Consider the following 16,134-nt stretch of genomic DNA (forward strand, 5'->3'; position numbering starts at 1 on the left):
AGTTGACAGGGAATGTGGAACCCCTTTATGCAGGGCTTTATGAGTAAGCATCAAAACCTTAAATTTGATTTTAAACATCACTGGAAGCCAGTGCAAGCTAAACAGCAGGTAAGTGCTGCTGCTCAGAGCCCTCCCTTGATTTTCAGTGGCATATCAAGATAATGCAGCTGAAAATCATTGCAGAACTCCCTGGTGCTATCTGAATAGCATTGGGGTGGCAGTCCATGGGTGACGTGACGGTGTCACTGGAGTTTGTTTATTTAGATTTATATACCGCTTTTTTGAAGGAATTCACTCAACAGAGTGTACACTAAGAATAGATCAAACATGAGCAATAGGCAATTACAGCAGTAAAAATATTCAAACAACAATACAAAGTATGGCATACTATACTACTTACAATGTCAACACAATACATAACAGAACATTTGAATTGATAGTGAAGAGTTATCCAGTAAACAGTGATATTCAATCTTGATAAAATTAGGACAGCAAAAGAGTTAACACTGCTATTTGGATAGTGCTAGCACTTACCACCCTATCTAGATATTCGGCATTGACCACAGCCTGTACACCAGTGGTGAATATCTGGATTTATTTCAGCCATGGTAGCTGGCATTGAAAAAACACTGACTGCCCCAGCTCAGTATACAAAATTCATGCTGCCATACCTTTTGTCGGATTTCCTCCTCCATTTTTACTGGAGAGCCCAACTCAGCAACCTGCTTGACTCCTTCACTTGCATATCCTCCATATTCCCACAAGACATAATTTTTAGAGTGAGACCCTCCGATGATTGCTGACCAGTGATTAGCTAGACCTATAAACACGGAGATAAAAAAAAGGATTATATTAGGCATGTTATGAAATGTAATTTTAAAGTTCAACAACTTAACCTCAGAAATGTTTTGCACTACGGATATATATATATATATATATATATATATATATATATATATATATATATATATATATATATATATATATATAATAACTCTGGGGACCACCCTTGCTTCACCCATGGACCACCACAGCTCTATCCAGAAAGCATAGTGGATGCCTGGATTGCCCTCCCAAAAGAGGTGGTGGATGCATAAACTGTGCTGGAATTAAGGAGTGGGAAACACCTAGTGGGTCCCTAAAAAATCAAGAAGATGTAACCAAGCATAGGCAATAACAAAGGGCAATTCCATAACTTAGCTGTCCTGAGTGTAAATATCTAGAGTACCAGCACACACACTAGTATGTCTGCACATACCAGCACAAATGCTAACAGGGCACCTAGGCAGTTTCTGCAAATTCACTCTTAACTTGCATAGTGTGTATTTGCATTTAGGTGACTGCACTTACACCAGCTCTATGGCTAGTGTAACTGTGGGTACCCAAATGTTAGGCTTGCTGATACCACAATACACAAGGTGCTTAGGTTCCAATGCAGAATACACTTCTACTGCACAGCCTCAGGACACCAAAATGGAGGTGTCCACTTATGCAATTGACTCCACAATGACTTTTGAGACTTCTAAAATTCATGTGAAATGTAACCTGGGCTGCATGGAAGGTGCAACCCACTGACGCAAGTATGTGGAATGTAACCTGCACAGCATGGAAGGTGCAACCCACTAATGCAAGTATGTGGAATGTAACCTGCACTGTGCAGCAGGTACACAGAGACACAGAATCAGAGAAAATGATGGAAGATAAAGGCCATATGGTCCATCCATCCCCTCTTCTATTTAAAACCCCAGCTATCCCTCCTGAGCAGACTTGATGAGCCATGTTGGTCTTTTTCTACCATCAATTAATACATTACTATGCTACAATGTATTGCACATTATACATTCTGGTTTTGTCTGGAACAACATAAGAACATGGACTTTTCAGAAAAATTGGAATGCAAAACATGACCTTTAAGCTGCAGCTTTCTCATGGCTTGAATTTTCTGCAAGGAATATAAAAATTCCTCATTCTTAATAAAGACTTTTACGTTCAGACTTTCAAAAGAGTCATACTTTCACCAGAGGCAGGTGAACGCATAACTCTGCTATCTGCAGATTTTCAGCTACTATATACAGTGAGGGTCAGATACTGAGCCTGTGACGGTCACCATTTTTTACAACGTTGACAGCTGTGGGCAGAATTAGCTCTGGGTATTCAGTGTCAGGACATGTAAGGGCAATGGCACTGAATATCAGTGGCTAATTTTGGTGTGGCTGGCCACCAGAGCTTATGCAGGTCCCAATCACTATTTAGCCAGGGTCCACATAAATTTGCCCAAGCTTTTCCAAGCAATTCAAGCCCTCTCCGGCCCTCTGAAATAATCCTTATCCTCCTGTTCCCCTTCTCCCAGCTCAGGATCAAAGAAATCCCCCAGAATAGCCCCTTCCAACCCTCTCGGTCTTGGTAGGCCCCCCAGGCCTACCTTTGATCCCTAGTGGTTCAGTGGGGGTGATGGGGGCAGAAGTGAATCCCCTTTGCTCCTGCCCCTTGTGGCAGCTTCCTGAAAATGGCTGTGGTGAACTCTCATAGCAGCCTCGCGATACTACTGCAACCAAGGCGATTGGGGAGGCCATTCCGTGGTGATGGGTGGGAGGGAGATTCCTTTGGTCATGGGTTGGGGAATGGGAGGATGGGGCTCTTTTGGGGAGATGGTGGGGGCTCGAATCACTTAGAAAAGGTTGGGCAAATTTACGCGGGTCCCAGCCAATATTCAGTGCCGAGACCTGTATTGCTAACCCGGCTCTCCTAACTTGGCTGGGTTAGTTATGTAGATCCAGGCAATGAATATTGCTGGCACACACATAACTGTTGGCTTCCCCCTGTACTGCCCCTGATCTGCCCACTTTCAATATGGGAGGTCAGATATAATATTCAGTGGCACTGCCCAGTTTTAGTGTCACTGGATATCAGTGGTTGGGAGTCTCAAAGTGATTTAAGCAGGCAGAAGACCCTCATGCCTTCTTAAATCACTTTGAATATTGGGCGGATAGTATCTGGTGAAAATCCCTCTAACCAGCCCAATGCTATCTGCATAGTGAAAGGACAGAGAGAGGATGGAGCACTCACAATGCCGTGCTGTAAAATTATTTGGACTGCAGTGATATTAATCACTTCGGGGTCATTTTTAGAAATCCTGTGATGCTTGAAGACTTATAAGACCATTGTTCCCACAAGCACTTTTTCAAAAGGGAGCCCTGTGAGTACAATAACCCCCTAACCACTTTCTGTCCCGACTCAGCCTTTTGGGCATAGCTACATACCCACTGTAAAGGAGGGTCAGTTTTAAAATGGTGGAGAACAACTTTGAAGATTGCCCTCTCTGGGGCTAATGCTATACCTGCTCACAATAATGGAAAGAATGCACTCACTTTGCACTCTGCATACTATTTTGCAAATAAAAATGTAAATGTGCATTAATAGAAAATTCTCCCAGGAAAGTACCCAACTGTATTTACATTTGTTAATTTCTGTGGGTTCTTTTTCAAAATCAAAGAATGCATTTTTTCTAAACACTGCCCCATCCTCACTAGCATGAATGCTTTCCCCTAGAGTGGGTAAATATATTTGTGATCAGTACAATGCACACTAAAGCCTATTTCTCCCAGTAAACCACTGTTTTAACTACAGAGATGGCTTGGGAAATTGCTCTCACTCTGTATTACTTGGCTAACAAATACAAATTGTCATGGCAATAAAATTTCAAGCATCTGAGAGAAAGACTAAAGCCTGATCCATATCCCCACTGCAGCAACTGAAAACTGAGATATGCAGACATTATAATATTTCACACACTCACGTGGGTATTCCTTCGGATGCGTCTTTTCTGACCAGTTCCCATAAAATGTAAGCCTGTATTTAGCAGTACCACAAGCACAGCAATTAAAGATTGGTTTCTCTGTCACCCCATTCAGTGTTGGGTCTAAAAAAAAATTAAATTAAACTTACTTAGGACAGAAAATAAGAAATAAAAGCACAAACAGTTCCAAACAATGTTTGAAATGTGGTAGGTAGAATGTGGCCCTATTCAAGAGGTGAATCCAGGTAACTTTGGGAGTTACCTGGATAAATCTTTCACTTTGAAAATCCCCCAGCACCCTTGCTGAGTGCATAAATTGTGTTCAGCCAGCTTGTTATGCAGACAAAATATGTCCGATTAAGAGCAGGTGGAGACTGGGGTACTCTAAGGGTGCAGGTTTAGAGTTTAGCTGGACAGCACCGAAGTAACTGCTATCCTAAATTTATTTAATTGTATTTATTTTTAAATCATTATAATCCACCATCCACATGTCTGAATGAGGAACAATACAACAAACACATGAAAATGGAAAAAAAAAAAAATACAGAGAGCCAGATTCAGCAAATGTCGTCGATATGTGCTTAGCGCTGATTCCCACCATCCACTTTGGGCGCGTGGACTTATACCAAATAAAACCTGGTGTAAATCCTGCCGCGCAAGTTAAGTGCCCAACCCTGGAATTCAATAACATCACTCCTAAAGTATGGGAATGCCCTTGACCCACTCATGTCCCTCCCATGGCCACATTGCACATGAGACAATTTCCGCACACAACTTTATAGACATGTGCAGGGGGGAAGCATGCGCAACTCCAAAGAATTGCTAACTAATGCTAAGAATTGGAGTTAATTGGCTTGCATCTCTATATCATGCCCCAAATTTCAGTGACCTTTATAGAATCTGGAATTTAATACATAAAACATAAGAAATAAGATATAATGAAAGCACTAAATCAAAACGCTTCAACCAAATTACATTCACCCACTCCTGCAGTTAAAACCCTTTGCCTCTGACTGAGACTCATGCTCATCTTCATTGCTATCCTAATTTGAAAAGGGCCAAGTAAAGAATTTATTTTTCAATTCTTTTCTAAAGCTTCAGATAACTAACCAGGTCTGTACTGCTGAATATTCAGATAGTTCAGCCAACTGCCTTGATCTCTCACTCTCCAACTGAAATGTAAATAATGGTGTATTTTTTTAAACCTCACAGTTTTACTAAGAGGCCCTTTTACTAAAACGCAGTAAAATATGGGCTTAGTGCATTTTAAAGCAGGACTTTGCCATGTGCTAAGCCCATATTTTATGCTGCAGTATATTATGGATTTTTCTTTTTTTTGAGGTTTCAAGCAAATTTGTCTCTTGGTACACAGAACTTGCAAACAAATATATAGAGAAGCTCATTATGGATTTTTCTTTTCTATTCATTTTTTCTTTCTTGGAGGTCTCAAGCTAATTTTTCCCTTGGTGCACAGGACTTGCAAACAAACATACAGGTCAGCCCAAGCTACCTGCATAGTGAAAGGATGGAGCACACACAATGCAGTGCCGTGAAATTATATGGATTGCAGTGATACTAATCACATTGGGGTCATTTTTAGAAACTCTGTGGTGCTTGATTGCATAAGCATTGTTCCCACAAGCACCTTTTCAAAAGAGAGCCCTGTGAGTACAATAACCCCTAACCACCTTCTACCCTGACTCAGCCTTTTGGGCTTAGGTAGACATAGCCACTGTAAAGGGGGAGGGGCAGTTTTAAAATGGGGAGAACAACTTTGAAGATTGCCCTCTTTGGGGCTAATGTTATACCTGCTCACAATAATGAAAAGAACGCACTCACTTTAGGAGAAGCTAAGAGCTCCCACATTAAACCCGCATTATCTAGTTAGCACACCCTAATCAGAATGCCCGAACCAGAGAACACTTCCACACCCAGTCCCCGCCTATAGCACGCCTCTTCCTGCCAAAAGTTGAAAAAATAAATAACATGTGATTAGCATGCTCTGATGGGCAAATTACCGCACAACACTGTAATGTGTTACGCACGCGTTAGCATTTAACGTGGTTTAGTAAAAGGACACCTAATAATCTCTTTCAATAGAAAACATTGTGGTCAGTGTCAGCTCAATATTCAGTTAGACTCAGATATTCAATACTGGGCCATGATTGGGCGCCAGCATTAAATATCTGGATCACTGGAAATACCCAGAAATTATGCAGGGATGCTGATATTCAATACCAGAGCTGCACAGCTAGCTGGATAAAGTTAAGACCGGATATATATTGAATATTAACATTGCCTTTTATACATCCAGAAACCATCCCTGACACAGTATTCAAAACATGGCCATGCTGAGAGGTTGCCAGACAACTGGTTTAAGATATTTTTTACATACCTTTTTGAAGCATGAAGAGTGAGAATTAAAAGTGTTTGCAAGAAGTAATGCTTATTTTAAAAAATGATAAAACAGAAAAATGTGGACCTATGAAGAGATACAGTGCTCAATGCCTGCAAAGTTTCTGGCTAGATGCACTTTCTGAGGACCTGAGAAAAATAACAAGGAAAGGAGTTTCTTAAGGGTTTTGGCTGGTTTTATGATTTAGCGGTTTACCCCAACTGAAAGTATGTCCCACATATATTGCAACTTTTTAAAATGTGGCACACGTAAGAGGTGTCAATTACACAGGCACATTGCAGAATCCCCTACAAGTGTAAAGCCCTGTGTAATTTAGAATCCAGTAGGCTAGAAATTTCACAATAACATCTATCCCAGTAATAGTGCCGACACTGACTCCCCAACATGTACACCATTCTAAGATAAGTACTCTAGTTTGACAGTTTAATGAAAAGTTATTCAGTAAAGATTTTAAAAACATTTTTGTTATAAAATCTGAAAAAAAGCCTTCAAATATATAAAGAATTGAATAAACAAAACATTGAGTAAGATGGAACGATGAAGGTATGAGGTGATATCAATCTTCTCGAGATCTGGGAAGCCCTGTGTAATGCCGCACTTTTCTACACATATAGGTTTGTAAAATTGTTGCTTTATGTGTACGTGCCAGTTAATGCACATGAACTCCTCCACATCCTTACACATTTCACTAAAGATCCTACATTCAACAGAGCCTAAATGTTGGGGGAAATGTGAACTCCCCAACCTGGATATCCCTTTACCTATAAAGAGCACTTATGCAATATAGGGCTTTTAGTGTCCTTATGTTATTTTACATTGACTGAAAAAAATGCTTTATAGTGTATGCTATAAGTAAAGTAAATACATTATAAAACTATAGCATGTCCTAAAACAAACAAAATGATCAAAAACTCATAAATATGAAAGCAAATGGCATCATGATATGAAATAAAATTGTTTCCTACGCACAACCCTATCTAACTGTGGGCAAAATTCTTGGGTCCTGAAGATACAGTAAGAGACTTCTGGGAATGACTGTGGCTAAGAGAGACTGCAGTGGAGAAGGGGTCGATAAAGACGGACTGTGAGGAATGGGGGGGGGGGGGTTGAGAGAAAGTGAGAGCTGGAGATTATTAGATTTAAAAGAGGCACTGCTATGGTTGAAGGGTTTTTGAGAGAGATCTGGGGACAAGGGGGTTAAGAGAGAACTATTAAAGATGAGAGGAGTTGAGGGGGGAGAGAGGTAGAGAGCAGGGGGAGAGGGGGAGATTTCTGGGGCAGGGTAGAGGTTTGAGAGAGAGAGAAAGAGAGAGAGAGAGAGTCACTGTGGAAGGGGAGAAAATGCACACCATTGGAAAGTGAGTGTAATCTTGAATGTTTAAAATTTTACTAGAAACAGAGGGGTAAGGGTGTGTCAGGGGCCTGATATTTGAACTGGGGTAACTAGTTGAAAAAAATAGGTGTTTTAGTATAGCTTCAAAGTTTATGGCATTAAACAATGGTGATGCAATGTCGTACTTGGATGTTTTACACTTAATTTAAAAAATTAGAGTTGTACTGTACAGCTTATTTTTCTATTCGGCTGAATACAAATAATGAAAAATATTATTCGGTCGAGTACTGGGCATTGAGCGCTAACATAACAAATAATAAAAGACGCAACATGAGATCAGAGGTCAAGTGTTTATTTCAATAGGATTTACTACAGTAGAACCCCGGATTATTCATATTCGAATTTAAATCACCATTCGGCCAAATATACAAATAATATATTTGAAGCAATACTTGGGGCTTAATCAAATCAAACACGAACATTTGGTACCTAGAAAAAATACTAACCCAATATTTAAGTGGCTGAAGTTACCCATTTTTTTTAATTATAAAATTTTACATAAATACCAGAAGAACCAAATCTTGTAAGTAGAATCCAAAATTATCAAGCAGATATCCAACATAAAAAATATATCAAAGAAAACAAAACATCTGCTAGCAATTTACATTAGATCACCACCACAGAAGAGGCAGAGATTGAAATGAGTAGAAATACAGAAAATAGATCTAGGTCTGCCTGAATTTCAAACAAATGCACTCATTCACTTACATCCTTAAATCATACCATACCAGGGATACCAAAGCATAAAAGCTGCATCTATTTCTCTTACCTCCTGACTCATAGAAAGAAATAATTTCCCTCCTCTCCTGAGTAACTCTAGAAACATCTGGAAAAATCCAGATCCTTTTCCCCATGAGATTTACAAAAATACAAGCACATGATATCGCTTAGATCCTGCTCAAAGACAAAACACATGAACGTAGCTCTGACAAGATCTTCACCTCCTTGTTATCTATCAAAGATGACAAACTCAGTATTCCAGAGAAATTAGACAGACACTTCCAGCATAACACAATATCTGATAGTCCACTATCTATCTTTCAGTTCTATGCAGATTACAAAAGATAAATCTGGAAATTATCAGAGATTAACAATGTTACATTATGGCAAAAAATAAAATTCCCTTTAAAATTCTCAAAAAAGTCAATGACAAGGTAATAAATGACCGATAATCATTCATCTCCAGAATTTAACAAAAACTTCCTACACAGGTGTGTCTTAATCATGCACCTAAAATGCCTGTAATCTAAAGCAGACATCATAAAATTCAAAATAGTTTTTATCTAGTCTTGCTGCTTGGAAAGCTAAGAGATTCCCCAATAACTTGAGCTTCTTTCTACCCTTTAAAAAAGGATAACTGAATAAATTGCATACAAAAGACAAGCTCCGACAATTTTAGCAATTCACTTCTTAGTAATACCATAGTAGGTGAGACTAAACAAAAAACTACACAGGAGACTGCCACTGAAATGTAGCTGGAAAGCGACCACAAATGCTTGCAGTCTAAGCAACAAAGTTCATGATCTGCAAGCCCTAATAGTAGAGGCAGATTTAGATGTAGTCGTTATTACGGAGACATGGCTCAATGACTCCCATGAATGGGACACAAATATACTGGGCTATAATCTATTTAGGAAGGATAGAGATGGTAGAAAGGTGGAGTCAGGGCCGGTCTTAGGGCGAGGCGAGCCGTATCTTGTTAAGGAAGTAAAAAGTCTAGAAGCGGTCCAAAGGAAGGCAACAAAAATGATATGGGGCTTGCGTCATAAGATGTATGAGAAGAGATTGGAAGACCTAAATATGTATAGACTAGAGGAAAGATGGGACAGGGGAGTTGATACAGATATTTAAATACTTGAAAGGTATTAATATAGAACAAGGGGAAATGATAAAACTAGAGGGCATGAGCTGAGGTTGCAGGGAGATAGACAGGAGGGAGGCGGTAGAGACAAAAACAGTGACGGAATTCAAAAAGGCATGGGATAAACACAGGGGAACTCTGTTTAGAAAACAGATGGTAGAAAACAAAAATAAATTAAGAAAACTTAAATGGCTGCAGATGGTGGATGTGTGAGTGACGTTTGCAAGGGTACTCCAGCTGTAAAGAACTAAGGCCGATGCCAGGCAGACTTTGTAGGTCTGTGTTGGTATATGGCAATCTGGTTTAGGATAAGATGGAAAGGGCTTCAATGGCAACTTCAGTAGCTGGAACAGAGGACAGTGCTGGGCAGACTTTTATGGTCTGGGACCCTCAAATGACAAGATAGATTTGCATAGGTTGGAGTGGGCTTTGATGGCAACTCCAGTAGAAGGAACATAAGGATAGAGCCAGGCAGACTTCTACGGTCTATGTCTCAGAAACGCCAAAGAAAGACTCGTGATAAAGTATATAATATCACATTCACTGTTGATTTAATCATGAATTGATAATGTGTGACTGTTGGGCAGACCGGATGGATCGTTCAGGTCTTTATCTCCGTCACTTACTATGTTACTATGTTTTGTGTCTCTCACTGAAGTTGAAAAGACAAAATGATTAGCAAAATATAAGGGAGCTGGACCAAACACAACCTTATAAATCAAACACAAAAATTTGAATAAGATTCTGGGATAAATTGGTAGCCAATGAATCTGCATATATATTGGAGAGGTACTATTAGATTTTATTAAAAAGTAAATCAATCATAAGGCCATGTTTTGAATAGTCACATTTTGTTAACATCTGCTTGGAACATCCAAGATAAATAACATTGCAGTAATCCAACAAGCTTAGTATCAATACTTGTACAATTAAGTGAAATTGATCTTGTTCAAAGTATTTATGTACATTACAAAGTTTGTGCATGGTAAAAAAAAAAAAACCTCGTTGGATTAATATATTCACCTGTGTCTGTAATGTAAATTATAGCAGAGGTTAAAAACTGATAAGTAATATTTTTTAACCACCACACTTGTCTCAACTTCACTGTAGGTACTGTTAATAAGGCTCTGGATAGATCCAATTGTAAAACCAGTGCCTTTTTACCAACAGATAATAGTTGTCGATTATTATCCAAAAGGAACCCTATTACGGTTTCTGTGCTCTATGAAGACCTGAAACCAGACTGTGAGGAATGCAAAATACTGTACTTATCTAAACGGTCTAATAATTGCATAGCCACCAACCCCTCCATCAAACTGACAAAAAAACAAGATGGAAGTCATTGGTTGATAGTAACTAAGGAGCCCTTTCACAACACCATGGTAGAGCTACCGCAGCGTTGTCACACACCAATCCAGCACTACCGCCCAGCCTTCCACAGGAGCCAGTGGTAGTTCTGCCCCAGCATGCACCATTTCCAGCGCGACAGGAAATTTGGGGGGGTTTCTTTGTTTTTTTACCACCGGGGGCTTACTGCCTCCTAAATAGGTGGCTGTGAGGGCTCCCCCTCCTCCCACAGAAATGGCCGCTCAGCACGTGTGCACTTACCGCACAACCATGTCCTCTTTTTTTTTGCCTTTTTATCTGCTGTGGTAAAAGAGGCCTCGGCCCTTGGCAAATCCACACGCTGACACTACCACAGGGCCCCTTTTACCACAGCTTGGTAAAAGGGGCCCTAAGACAGTGGTTTCTTTACAATCTTTCACAACTGAGGTAATAACAATTTCCCCCAGCTCCACTGGAAAAATCCCCATGGACAATATCACTGCAGCCAGAAAAATAACTACGTTCTAAACTGTGAAGTGCCTGCTTTTAACACATAAGGGGGACAAGTGTCAAACACAAAATGAAGCTACATATTTCTTATAAAGAGAATTAACACTAGACCATTCTAATGGAGGAAAAATGTGACCAAATTCCGTCTACTGGGACTGATAGGGAAGTACTTATCAAGGAATCCCAACTATAAACTCCATTGTCAAACTCAATTCTAATAGAAAGAATCTTTGAGCTAAAGTGACCTGCTAGTTGAGAAACTGAGGGATGTTTATCCTGACTCTCATTTGTACAATCCGTGGTATCAATAAAATTAGTTCCTATTATATATCTTATGAACTGGTGGAATAGCTTCAGACTTAAACCCCCAAGTATGTCAAAAAAGTACTTTTAAAATGTTTCCCTGGAAGTTACTGCTAGAGGTTTAGGAATGTTTAAGAAGTTGATTTAATTGCCTATAATCTTCCAGCTGCTCACTCTTCCGTTTTATCTTGTATAATAGCAGCATTGACGTCAAGAATTTCCCAGATCTCATGCTCTACTTTAGTGACTTTCTCAAAGTAGTTCTTATTTATGCATTCTTGCATCCCACTGTTATCCAAAAACATTTTGGTTCAAAGTGGCTTACAATTTACAGTTAGGCGAAGTTACAGTAGTGGTATGGGATATCGGTTCCATTTTTTTATTTAACTATAGAATTTTTTGAAAAGGTAGGTCCTTCAGTTCTTTTCTGAATTGGAGATAGTTAGTAATGCTTTTTGTAACCTTGGGTATTGAGTTCCACCATTTGGATCCCAGATAACTAAATCCAGCCATGTATATCGTTTTGTAAGTTATGTTTTTACAGTTCGGGTAGATGAAGTAAGTAGTTTCTGGGCTTGCATTTCTTGGGAACAGTTCAATCAAATCTAGCATATATCCTTAGAGGAAGATCCTTGATTCCTAATCATGCCATCTGTTTTCAGAACATAAGAAAAGCCATACTGGGTCAGACCGATGGTCCATCTAGCTCAATATCCTGCTTCTAACAGTGGCTAATCCAGGTCATTCCAGGTCACAAGTACCTGACAAAACCCATGCTGCTTCTCCAAGGGATAAGCAGTGGATTTCCTCAGATTTATTTTAATAACAGTTTATGGATTTAACCTCCAGGAACTTATCCAAACCTTTCTGAAACCGAGCTATGCTAACTGCTTCTATCACTTGCTCTAGCAACGAGTTTCAGAGTTTAAATATTTTCTCCTATTAGTTCTAAAAGTATTTCTATATAACTTCATGGCGTTTCTCCTAGTTTTTGTACTTTTTGAAACAATTAACAAATCAACTCATGTTCATCCATACCCTGGCTTAAGAGCTCGATTCATTCCTTCTATGGTACATGCAAAACTAACCCATCTGGAGATATTACCCAGAGACAAACCAACTCCTTATAGATTTCTGGGTATGTTTGCCTGTGTCACCACTGTGTACATATTTCAAACATGCTCTTTTGTTAGGAATAATTAGTTCTTACCTTCTTCACACAATTTCTTGGTTAGAGAACCTTCATCTTGAAAATATATAATTCGTTTCTGTACAATACTTGCTCTGTTAAAAAGCAAAACATAATTAGGTAACTTAGATTCTCTTACATGCTGTTTGCCCCTAACTTGTCCATCTCCAGCCTATGGTTATTTTCACCTGCAGCCTTTCACTTTGAAACCTCCAGACATCTAAGAACATAATGGGTAAATCTCTTCATAAAGGCGGTTAAGAAATCCAAATAAATAATCAAATAAATAGAATAAAATAAACATAAGAACACTTGTAGACTCAAATACAATCAACACGAAGGCATCACTACAGGGTGGCAAAAGGAAAGCGAGTGCTACTCCGAAAAAATATCTTGCTACCCCAGTTTCAAGTAGTGCATTCAGGGCCAATCAGACAAGTAGGGCGGCAATTTGGGAGGGAGAGGTGACGTTGATATGGCAATTGTTTCCAGAAAAGGCTCAGAACCACTAGCACAGGACTTTGAATATCTGCGCCAATTATAATGAAGGGAAGGAAATAGAAGCTGCTGAACACCTGGGCAGGGGGGAGAAAGAAGAGGGAAGGCATAATATACTGGACACTATTGGGGGAGGGGAGAGGAGAGATGTTCCATGGAGAAAGGGGAAGTAGGGAAGAAGAGAGATAATGAGCTTTGTATGGGTAGGGAAAAGAAGATGCTGGACATGGGAAACCGCACATCTGAAGGTTCTCCTCAGGTGTCAGAAGCCCAAGTGCAACCACTTTCCCTTGCTAGATCTAGTGCTGGGCTTCTAACATCTTTTTTCTTTCAGATTGCAGCCATACTGATGCTTCTGGTTCATACTTCTGGCTCTGAATGTTTCAATGAGGTGTTTAAACACATGGCACTCTGTAAAGTACTGAGCTTGCACGGTTCAAACAGCACATTGAAGCATGCAGGAGAGGTACTTGTTATGAATGGTTGTCCAGTATGTGTTGGTGTTGTTAACATTTAGAATGGTTGCTTTAGCTTGCTGTGCTTTCCTATCATTTTGATGGAGTTCTTTTATGTTTGTTTTTATTATGAGTTTTATATTGTTATGTAAACCATTCTGTTTTGTGAATACAATTTGAAACGGTATAGTAAATGAATAAATGATAAACGGTAGAGAGGAACAAGGATTCCAGGATTAGGTGAAAGAGTGGGAAAGCATAGACTTGGGTCGGAGCATGAGTGAGCAAATGGGAATTGGACTGGTAGGAGAGTGAGGACTAAGAGTGGAGGAGTAACCTAATGGTTAGCGCAGTGGGCTGAAAACCTGAGGAACTGGGTTTGATTCCTACTGCAATTCCTGTGACTCTGGGAAAGTCACCTAACCCTCCATTGCCCCATCTACAAAAACTTAAGATTGTGAGTCCACTAGGGACATATAATAAAATGTAAATCCACCTTGGCTGTATCACAGAAAAGCTGTATATCAAATTCATGACCCTTTAACCTTTACTAAGAGGTTAATCTTGAGTGTATTCAGATGGGCTGGATGGTATGAGACTAGATAGATAAGGATAGGAAGGGTAGAGAAATGGTGTGAAAGATCTGGAAGGGCTAGATAGGGGCTGTGATTCAGTGAAAATGGCCTGGGCGCTGGGGGCTGTGGAGTGGGCAACAGAGAGATGAAAGACAGGTCTGTGAAGGGGTCAATGTGGTTGGAAATGCGGAAACTGAGGAGGGAAGAAGGGAAATAGGAAGCAATTTAGAGACCAATCCAATTAGAAAAAATTTCCAAAGGTAGAAAAAAAACATTTTATGTTCAGTTTTTACTGATTGGAATATGTCACTTTTGGACATGGCTTTTTATATTTTAGTATTTTGCTCAATATAGGTTGAAATGCATTACAATTTCTAGTTTTCAAGGGGTGGACTGCATGCAGAGTCTGACTTCTCTCATTTGTAATCTGTGGTGCCTTATTCTGTACTGATGAGAGCTGGGTTGTGTTCTGTGTGTGACCAATACAAGGTATTGTTACTAGTGTTTAGTTGCATGTGCATCTTTGGTTGTTTTACTAATAGTAGGCATATCAGTGTTCTAGGGCCTGATATAATATTTGTGGCATTACCTTTTTACTGATAAGGTTATGGCTCTGTGAACCCTTAGAATTTTCTACATAGGTTGTCAGTGACTTTTATTGCTGACTTTTATGTTACCTCAAAAGGGGGATAATTTTAAAAGGCATTTCCAGTTATTTTACGTTCTAAAGTAGCTCAGACAAGATGCACTTAAATGAATGTACGTATAGCCTACATACACGTAAGTTTGTCCAACCTGTGTTGAGGTCCTGGTGCAAGATTCTGGACTAAATTTAAAAATATACATGAAGGTAAGAAATTTATGTATCCTAACTGGCAGATCTCAGTGTATTTAATTACGTTCTGTGTGATAGTTTTGAAAAAAGAAAGCATGGGCATATTTTCCCTTAGAAAATTGGTGTAACTTATGTATATTTATTTTATTATTTATTTTGTTACATTTATATCCCACATTTTCCCACCTATTTGCAGGCTCAATGTGGCTTACAATAGTACCGTAGAGGCGTTCGCCAATTCCGGTATAAACAATTACACAGTGATGTTATGGTAGAATAGCGTTCATGTGGAACAAACAAACATATTAGGGAATCATACAGAGGAAGAGTTACGTTATGTCCATTACGTTCTTTGGTTTTGTCGTGTTGCTGGGTTCAGGTATTTAAGTAGGGTCGGTAGGGTATGGCCATTCCTCCCCCTATGCACCTAAGCATCCTTCTAGCTTTCTCCATCGCCCAAGTCAGGAAACCTATGATCGAGTCTTTAGAAGCAATTCTACAATATGTGGTAAAAGTCAGGTGCCGAAATAGTAGGCACTAAGAACGTATTCCATAACAGGATCTGGATGCACAGATTTCATTGTAGAAAACGAGTGCACAGTGGCCTTTATGCACCAATATGTCGCAACGTCCACTTACGACATGTCTAACTATAAACACGAGCATCTAAATGCTGAAATTTACGATATGGATAGCAGGTGAATATTGCCCTCATTCTGTCCCAGCAGTATGGAGGTAATTTTTTATAATTGTGTGGCTATATGTAGAGTGGCATGTTTGATATGACATCTAAGTCCAGATTTGAACATTTTGCTAAAAACGTCCAAAATTAAGTGGGGAATATAGACATTTTCAAAACAGAAAAACATCTCTCTTTTTTTTTTTGAAAATGGCTATTTTCTAGATGACTTTGTTCTCTGTGTATTTATCTTTCTGGTCCATTTAAAAAAAAAAAACCCATCCAAGTGAAAAATGCA

The 16,134-nt window shown here is 39.3% G+C and overlaps 1 protein-coding gene across 1 annotated transcript in view; it reads right to left on the reverse strand.

The window, feature by feature from the left end:
- Nucleotides 1-16,134, reverse strand: part of LOC115469630 (spondin-1-like) — an 81,226-nt gene that overhangs the window by 50,354 nt on the left and 14,738 nt on the right. Inside the window, exons 4-6 of the mRNA XM_030202425.1 lie at nt 12,816-12,889; nt 3,797-3,919; nt 672-820 (exon numbers count right to left, since the gene is read on the reverse strand). Coding sequence (XP_030058285.1) covers nt 672-820; nt 3,797-3,919; nt 12,816-12,889 — 346 coding nt within the window. The remainder of the gene's footprint in view (nt 1-671; nt 821-3,796; nt 3,920-12,815; nt 12,890-16,134) is intronic.

The sequence above is a fragment of the Microcaecilia unicolor genome, chromosome 4 (genome assembly GCF_901765095.1).
Source record: "Microcaecilia unicolor chromosome 4, aMicUni1.1, whole genome shotgun sequence".
In the NCBI taxonomy this organism is placed as follows: domain Eukaryota; kingdom Metazoa; phylum Chordata; class Amphibia; order Gymnophiona; family Siphonopidae; genus Microcaecilia; species Microcaecilia unicolor.